The following is a 9281-nucleotide window of genomic DNA, read 5'->3' as shown; positions in this document are numbered from 1 at the left end:
AGTTTAAGGCATTGTCAGTCAGTGCTTATTTAGTAACTAGTAGTTAATAAATCAAGACATACTTTTGGAGATCTAGCTGGAAGTGATATCAAAAAATTGCTGCCTCAAGCTGTTCTCTCTTTGCAGCTGGATGTTATCTTTCCCCACAATGGAGTCACACTAACAGATGGTGTCCTGGCACAGTTCTGGTTTAGCCACCTTTGCTCAAACTGTTGCCAGAAGTGGTCTGTGCTAATGTCTCTGCTGCTGGAGACACTTATTGGTTAGAAAGTCCTGACAACTTGCTGAAAGCACAAGGGTGCTCAGATTCTTCTTTCATAAAGTATTACTGGCAGAAGCATATTTACAATACACGAGTTGTTAAAGCACACTGGGAGAATACCGTTTAGTATGCACTTTAGAAGAAGAGTTCATGAACTGGTCCTTTGCAGAAGCTGTAATCTGAGGTTGTATTGTCTTCCACCAATACTGAAAGACTGCAGAAACAACTGAAGAAGCTGCTATAACAACACATTGATTTAAGTTAGGGTCACAAAGAACTGTGTAGTTGCAACACAGGCATTGAATTTACTGGCCCGTGTGAGTGACAAGGTGACTTTTGCTTCGGACAGTAGCAATCACTTTATCCTTTTACTTCCCTGGTTTTCAAAAATTTCTGATGCCTAAGAAAAGTTTAGACTCCTCTTCTTCCTCCAGTTTCACCCAAGAAAGGCAACCAGCCAAAATCAAAAGCTGTGGTAAGTAACATAGCAAGGAAACAGGACGGCCCTAGCCTGGAAAGCCCACTTTCACCAACAAAGGGAGGCTTGCAGCTGAAGCAGCATGGCGTGCTCCCCAGGTTCTTGATGGATCTTTCCACTGGCTTCAGGGTCACAAAAGCAAGATTTCTGTCTGTGATCCACCAGTGACCAACATGATATCAAAGTCATTTCAGGTTGATAGCATGAGATAGTAAGTAGGAAAGCTGTCACTTTGACGTTGCTCAACTGTTAGAATAATGCTCCCACCTAACTCGTGGATCTCATGTCTGCATGAAAGAGAAATCCCCAAACACTGCTAGTTTTAGAGCTCAGACAGAACTGTCTGATGCTTTCTCTCACATTTGTTAGGTGCAGCTGTCTCCTTGCTATGGGGTCAAGGCAGACTGCTCTGAAAGGATTTTGAAAGTGTGTAACTGTTGTGGTCACAGATGTGACACACAATAGCTTTTGCAACCATACTTACCCTCAGAGCTTTCAAATGTGCATTTTTTCCAAAGGAAGCAAACACTGAAGAGTTCTGAAGTTACTTTGGCTGTATGTGTGAAATACAAAAATGTTTTATCCATAAATATGGCTAATCATCACCACATAAAAGTTATCATTCCCTCCCTGTGGACTTCTGGTAGAGGGTCCATTTTGAGTGTCTTTGGAAACCATGATCCTTCTATCTGTACACTTTACCTCCATCCACTTATTTTGGGAAATCCAAATCAAATTCATGCTTCTACTGCACCAACTGCATTACAGGTAGGCAAGAAAATGTCTTGTAGGATGTTTCTGCTGACAAAATTGCCAAAATACCTAGCAATATCTATGCTGGATAATGTACCACAGCTAAGCTTTTTTATCCTTTTCCTATTAAGGGGAATTTAGTTGATTTAAAATTCCTGAAAGTTTGGGTGGACTTTTTAAAAAAAATTAAAAAGTGGTCAAGTAGCAAATTCATTATAGACAAAACTTACTGCTATGTCTGGAAGAGAAAGAACTTTTCTCATTTAACACCACCAGATCCTGTATCTTTAAACCCACTAAGCAGGATCATAATTGTAGTTGCTCTTTACTTTAAAAGCAATGGGGCTCTGCAGACCCAGCAGTCCAACTGGAAATTCAAACCTAGTTCTGTGTTACAGCACTTGTCCCATTCTGAGGGGTTTTTTGTAATGAGCAGTTCATGTAGCTGGCAAATGGACAGGACATGCCAGTGGAACGAATGCTCGTTGATCTGTTAGATCTAGCCTTCAATGTCAAAGGAGAAGCTTAACAATATTATTTAATAGAATATATTGGTGCACCACTAGACTTAAATTTGGTTCACATTTCTAAATATAAAATACTTGGTTTAGCAAGAGATACTGAAAACTTAGTGTTTATACTATTAGTGAAGAACTAGTTGGTAGCATTAATTTCATGTGTTCTGATATGGCTGCCTTTGCTGATAGACAATGAAAGAAAAAACTGGATTAAAAATTATTTTCCTATTACTTCCACAGATCAATTTTGAAACAAAAATGGTGCATTCTACACAATAAAGCATTTGCAGTGAGGTGAGGAACATTGTGAATAGCATTTCCAGTCAAATTTTGGTGGAATTCACTATATGAGGGATACAGTAGTACAGAGTTTGAGCAATAACCCTTGAAGTTATTTCCTCAGATTCTTGAATAATACCATAGTTTGAAGAGACTGATGGAAATCTGGATAGGAAAATAATCAGAAAGTACAAAAGCAGAACATAAATAGATAGTCAGTTGAAAGTTTTTTCTTTGCTGGTGCATGTAACAATTTAAGATGTACATTAAAGGCTAAAAGGCATAGTCAAAATTCCCTATCTTCTGTAATCCCAGCTCACACTAGTTGTTATTACTCAAACTTCTAGGAATATGGATTTTTTTTTCCAGATACATTGTCCTCTTGTTGGACTTGATAATTAAATTACTTTATTTGCCCTGTATATGAGCAAATACAGCAAAGGGCTGTAAAGCAGAAATTATCTCAGACCTCTTCCACCCATGCCCCCCACCCCACCCCCTCCCACCCCTGAAAAAAAAAGCACATGTATTTGGTTCAGGAAGCAACCTTGCTACATCACTCTCACTGTTTCAGACAAGAACTACTGTACTGGAGCCACAGCCATGTAGCAGTTTAATGGTTTAGTGGTGGTGCCTGAAGCCAAACAGGGAGCAAGGCTGGAAGTTGAAACTCAGGTGGTAAAAGCAGCAATAACTATTGCCTGAAGTGGACAGGCCTCTTCTGTGGGACACTGTTTACCCTTTATGGGTGTGAGAAGTAGTATTGCTGCTGAGGACTAGGTGATCAGTGGCACACTTCTACTGAGGTGAGGTAGTCATCCAGTAAAGATACTAGTCTAAAATGATACTCTACTGTCTGCTTGTACGTATGAAAAAAATTCACCTCTCCAAACTACCCTTGCCACCTTTTTCAGGGCATTGTGAACAACAGCAACCTCCTGCCAGTTGCTCCATTTTGGCTGGTATGTTATCAGGCTCTCATATCTAGGAGAGGCAGAATCCATCTGCATGACTTATCCACTGAACTTCTACAACTCTTACTCCAGCATTTGCCCTGTATTCAGCTACCTATAAATACTTTATTCTGGGCTCAACAGATGCAGTCTTGCCTTACTTATATTTATTCAACCTTTCACTGCAGTGATGAATTTGACAGCACAGAAATCCCCATTCTTTGCCGTAGAGGTTAGTTAAGTGATTGTGGAATTGGGTTTGGGTATAAGCAATCCAGCTGGGCACCAAAGCACGCACTGTGTGCGGTAAGCTACGCACGAACACCAGATGGCATATGCAGACTGCCTTATTCCTCCTTCATACAGGGGTAAATAACATCAAAGTTCTTCACAGAAGAATCAAGAGGTGATACCTCATTTTCATTCTCAGAAGGGGGAATTAAATCCAGGCAGAAAACAGTCCTATTGCAGAATTGTGTTGTCTTTGCAGACAAGCCATCCCAGTCATTAGTGTGTATACAGGCTCAATAACATGTGTGCCACTTCGGTACGTTTTGTGGGTTAAGTGGCTCAGAGGAACAAGTCTCTGTGTAGTTGGGAGATCATCTTGTACAACAGGATAGTCCTTTTAACTCTGTCGGGGTGGGTACATTTGCTTCCTTTCCAGCCAGCTAGACAGGATAGCCCAAGTCACCATTTGGATCCAAAGACCATTACTGACGTAGCTAAGACAATAAAGCCTGGAAACTCAATGAGATGAGGCCCGTTTAAACTTCATACAGTACTTTTAAGCTCAGAGCTCTTCTCAGATATTCATTAATTTACCTTCACGGTGTCTCTTTCACACTGGGGCATACAAACAGAAGTAACCGGCAGGGCTTTTTTTCCTTTTACGAGGACGAGGCAGGGATGGACACACACACACACACACACACACACACACTGACACAGACACCAACAAAAAATCAACCAACCAACCAACCAAACTCAACAGCGAAAACTTCTATAGCAAAATAGCGTCACCTACTGCAATATTACCATTACACCCTTACACTCTTCAAAAACAGGTCCGAAGGGGAAACACCAGGGAGGGAAAAGCCAAATTATCTGGGGTTCAGTGAACCTTCTCCTCAAGTCACTGCTACGGGCTTCTAGTGACGATGCTAACACGGCAGCTCCTGCAAAAACGGGCGCAGGCCTCTCCCCACCAGCTGTGTCAGGGCTGCGGGCGCTGACCAGGAGCCGCCGCCCGCCCGGGCCGCTGCCGACACCGGCGGGAGGGTGTCACGGCGGTGTCTGTCACGGCGGTGTCACCGCCTCACGCCACTCGCGCCCGGCAGCGGGGCTGCGCCGCGGCCACCGCCAGGGAGGCGCCGCTGCCCGCCGGCAGGTGTCGCTGCTCGCCGGCAGGTGTCGCTGCCCGCGGGCAGGTGTCGCTGCCCGCCGGTAGGTGTCGCTGCCCGCCCGGCGCTCAGGCGCGTTAAGCGGCCGGGGCGCGCTCCGGGGGCGGGAGTGATGCCCTGGGAGGTGTCTGAGGCGTGGAAGCCGTCTGCCGGCGAAGCCTCCGCAGCGGGTTTCCCTCCGCCGCATCCGCCTTGCCCTGGGCTGGCAGGAGGACGTGGGAGCGGCAGTCGCGCCGCCGGAGCCTGTGACTCGCCGGGCGGCAGCCGCCGTTGGCAGAAGGGGTCGGCGGGATCATGGCCGCTCCGTCTCCGCACGCACAGCAGCCGCTGCGGTGCAGCGTGGAGCTGTTCTTCGCCAGGGAGGAGCTGCCGGCGGGGCTGCAGCTCGCCAGCCCCAGCCGTAAAGCCCTGCAGCTGGAGGTCCGGCCGGGAGAGGAGGACGCGGACGTGACTGTGATAGACGGTTAAGTACCGAGCCGCGCCGCTGCCGGCCGGCCGGCAGCGCCCCTCGGCTTCCCCCTCGCGGGGGGGGGGCTCCGGCTTCGCCGCCCAGGGCGGCCCCCGCTCTCCCTCTCCGCCGACTGGCCCCGGAGGGGGCCGGGCACTTACGCTCGCTGACGGCTCCGGGAGGGGGAAGAGGCCCCGTGGCCCGCCGGGCTGTCAGCGCCGAAAGCGACCCCGGCGCGGTGCGGGGGGGGCTGCCGCCGCCTTCCCTCAGCACCGCCGGCGCCCTCGGGCCAGGTGCCGGTAGCGGCCGGGCGGCGCGTCCCGGGCTGTCAGCGGCCGGTAGCGGCCGAGCTGCGGTGCGGCCGCTGTGCGGGCTGGGGGCGGCGGCGCTGCGTCTCTCCCGGTGCGGGTCGGCGGGGGGGCTCGGCGCCCGCGCCCCTGGGCGCTGGTCTCGGTAGCGGGAGCCCTGGCCCCGCCGGGGTCAGTTCGGCTCTCAGCGCAGGTGGCCATTCCAGACGCTTTCCTGGGGCTTGCCGGGCCCTGGGGTGGACGTGGGCATGGAATAGTAGTAAAGTCATGGTGGGGAGCCAGCCCGAGCTCCAGACGAGCGGCACGCACGCAGCTGGCGAGAACTGGTCTCGTCTGCACGGACCCGCAAAGCGCTGCCCCGAGGAACGGCTTTCCCTGCTGGTACAACCTTGTCGGTGGCAAACTGCCTCTCGGCAAGAAATTGCTTTATCGGGGAAAGGTACAGACTCGCACGTCAGGGTCGTTTTTCTTCTCCGTTCTTGAGCGTTGTTGAGTCTGTAACTTTGACCAAGGATGGTCAGAAGAGGTCCTTCCCCCTTATCTCAAGGGCAGGGTCTTGATATCTTTCTATGGCGCCAAGTGGAAAAGGCAAAATAACGGAACTAGAAAGGGAAGGAGGTAAAGAAGCCACTCATAGTTTTACGAACAGTAGTACTATGTTTGTTTCTCTGCTGCTGCTGCCGATTGGGCAGCTGTGCTGAGAGGGCAGCAGAACATAGCAAGAGTCTCGGGATGCGCTGTGCAGTGTGGGGAATCCAAACCGCTCCAGCAGGGCAGCGCTTGGCCCTCACATAATCCTCTCTGACTCTGCTGCTTGTAGATAGGCTGTTTTAAGATGCACAGATGATGTCTGCATGCACGCGCTTTACTGACTTTCTCAAAGCAATCATTTTTTCGGATTTGTGTCTTTACAGCATAGTAGTAGAGCTGACATTTTAAAATAAAACAAACTTCTTGAATCTGGGCGGTGGGAAGACTAGGAAAAAACTGAAATCGCTGTATATGTAGAAAGTAGTTAGAAATACTGTCAGTGAGGTGTGTGAATATGAGACCAATCCTGAGCAGGTCTAGACATGTGATACCTGTTGTGGCTTTGATTTTTTTCAAAAGTGATCTCGGTAACTTCTGAAAGGATGCTGGAATAGATGGATTACAGTCATGTTTGGTTTTCGGTCAGCAGTGTAAATAAATCAGTCCATATGTCAGTTGATACTGGATATTTGCTTGTGCAGTCAGTCATTTAACATGTCATTTAAGAAAGCATGAGTGACAAAAACTGACCAGTAATCACAATTGAGACGTGCTTCTGTCTTGCATTGTATTAATTTGAAGGCTGGTCTGTAGTTACTGTTCTCTTGGTCTTTCATTTTATACTCCCTCATTCTTGCATGCATGTGAATGAAAGACACGCTGGAAGTAGAATGAAGTTCAAAGTTACCAAGTTGGTTTTTTTTTTATTGGAAGGGCTCACATGGTCACAACTGAGAACTTCAAAGATATAGAGGGGATGTATATATATATATTTTTTTTTTTTTTTTTTTTATGCCCAACAACACTGGAGTGTAGTTCACTAAAGACTTGTTTGGTAAGTTTTGGATGAGGGTGCATTAGTGTATTGTTGTTGCTAAGAGCGGGGAACTTTGCAAAACTGTTTTGAGGTGCAAGCTGCTTCTTTCATCTTTTTCCTTTCATAGGAAGATGTTCAAGCTGTGCCCTGTCAGACCCTATGAGTAACACAAATCTTCTTAGTGCTATCTGGGAGTTCAGTAACTTGATGCTTGAATAGTTTGTGTGTTAGACGAGGGAAAAAGTCTGCAAACAGCTAGATGACATACCCTATTATTAGTACTGCCAATGTAGTATGTTTTTATGCTCATTAGAATGATCTTCCTGTTATTTATGTCTTCTCATCTAGGGTGGACAATTTTGCTGTGAAAAGACAAACTGTTTTCTTGCAAATCTTGAATAGATTTGGATAGAATTGATCATACTGTGGTGCCTTGTGGTGGAGAGACATGTTATGTAAGCAATAAAGGAAATTGGCATAATTTGAAATGTTAATTTTTTTTTCCTCCATACTTCACATTAAAGTGATAAACATTACTTTCTTTTCAAAGTTTCTACCTGAATATGTCTCCCAAAGCTATGTATTGGCTATGTTTGGAAAAAATAATTTGGTTGTAGTTACTGTGATTCTTTAAACACATCTTTTCTGATTCTTTAAAAAAACCCAAAACCCAAACACCAAAACAAACAAAAAAAAAAACCCAGTAAACAACCAACCAACAGTTCTAGTTTAAGATACCATCTACTGTTTTTGGCAGTAAGGGAGTGTTTGTCCAGAAGTATATTTGTGGAGAACAGAACGTGCAATTTTTATGTGTATTTTAAAGTGGTAACATACCCCTGGTCAAACTCTCTGGTCAAAAATGACTCTGACTGCAGATCTGTGATTAGACTGTCCATCAGGACTGCGTTCTTATCCTTGTTATAGCATTCAGTGTATCTGTAGTTTTTATGCTTCACCTATCGCTGCTGTATTTGTCTGAAGCTGTTCTGTTATTGTCTGTAATAATGGTAATTGAGTTTAGAGCTAAGCAAGAATGTAGCTACATTGCATAGTATATAGTATACTGCTGGTACTCAGACTGATTTTTAAAGGCAAATGTGTGAGCCGGTTCTTCTGTGGTGATCAGCTGCTGCAATTTGCACTCCTTACTGTCAGTGACAGTAAGAATTGCACCAGTTCAAGACTTATCATTTCCCTTTCATGTGGATGCACATTGGGGCAATACAGTGTCTAAAGTCAAGGGATATCAATATAACGACTCTGTTCCCCAGAAAGGAGCCTGAAGCAGTAGAATTTCCCCGTAAGTAGAACAACTGGTTATGATCCTGAGAGATGCAGAATCTGATGAATAAATACAGGATGTTAAAACAAGGAATAATGAAGGATTATGCTTTATCAGGCAGTAGGTTGGTTTCAGCTGTGAGACAGGAGAAATCAAGAATCTTCACAATGCAATATTAATGTATGTAGAGAGGGAAGAAACACTGGACTTTAAAGTACAGGGACCAAAGGCAGAAGGTGGGTATACTTCTGAGTGCTTTGCCATTTGAGAGAAGTGTCCGTCAGGGAGACAGTGGTTTCTGGTGAGCTGTGAACCTGAGGAGAGCTGGAGACTAATGCCTCTTGTGGAGCAAAGGTTTTGTCAAGGAAATATTGACAACAAAGGTGTTGTCAATAAAATAGATCATCACCTGGTCCTACTCATTTTCTGTGACAGTTCTTCACCACTGATTTGGTACTGAAGATGTAGTCTGCAAAACTGCTCTTAAAAGGTAGCCTGCTGCTGCTGAGAGAACTCTGACCTTGGATCAAAATATTTTTGAGGGTGCTGAGCAGAAATCCTGTTGGCTGACATACTGCATTGCTTTGGGAAGATGGGATATTTAAAATGTAATTTATAGCTGTTTTATGGAATGATCATCACAGAATTGCACAAGTTCTGGTATAAATAGTGAGAACTTCTGAAAAGAAAGAAAATTGGTATCTGGGAAGTGTTCCCAGAAGACCCAAAAGAAAATCCAGGGCTGCAAACTACTTGGATCAAAGGAGGTTTTAGAGCAGATGGCGGAATCTTATAGGATGCAAATGTAGCAGTGTGGTGGCTTCCCCAGGGCTGGGAGACCTTTTGGATTCCATTTCCAGTGATAACTGGTATGTAAGCAGGTGGTGATCTTAAACAGAGGCCAGTGAAGTTCTAATTGAAGGCTTCAAAATTTGCAATGTCTGGAGGTTTCTCCTAGCCACAGCAACTCTGCTTTAATTCTGTTGAGTTGCTCTGAAAGACTATTAGCTACTGTTTCTCTGGAGTA

General features: G+C 45.7%; 1 protein-coding gene across 1 annotated transcript in view; it reads left to right on the top strand.

Moving 5' to 3' along the window:
* Positions 1–4940: 4940 nt before the first annotated feature.
* The window catches only part of LOC141918775 (histone-arginine methyltransferase CARM1-like), a 69760-nt gene continuing 65419 nt past the window's right edge, over positions 4941–9281 (top strand). The window contains exon 1 of the mRNA XM_074813640.1: positions 4941–5109. Within this exon, the coding sequence (XP_074669741.1) occupies positions 4941–5109 (169 nt within the window). The remainder of the gene's footprint in view (positions 5110–9281) is intronic.

This window comes from Strix aluco, chromosome Z (assembly GCF_031877795.1).
Source record: "Strix aluco isolate bStrAlu1 chromosome Z, bStrAlu1.hap1, whole genome shotgun sequence".
Classification (NCBI taxonomy): domain Eukaryota; kingdom Metazoa; phylum Chordata; class Aves; order Strigiformes; family Strigidae; genus Strix; species Strix aluco.
This window is presented reverse-complemented; position numbering and strand designations above follow the sequence as displayed.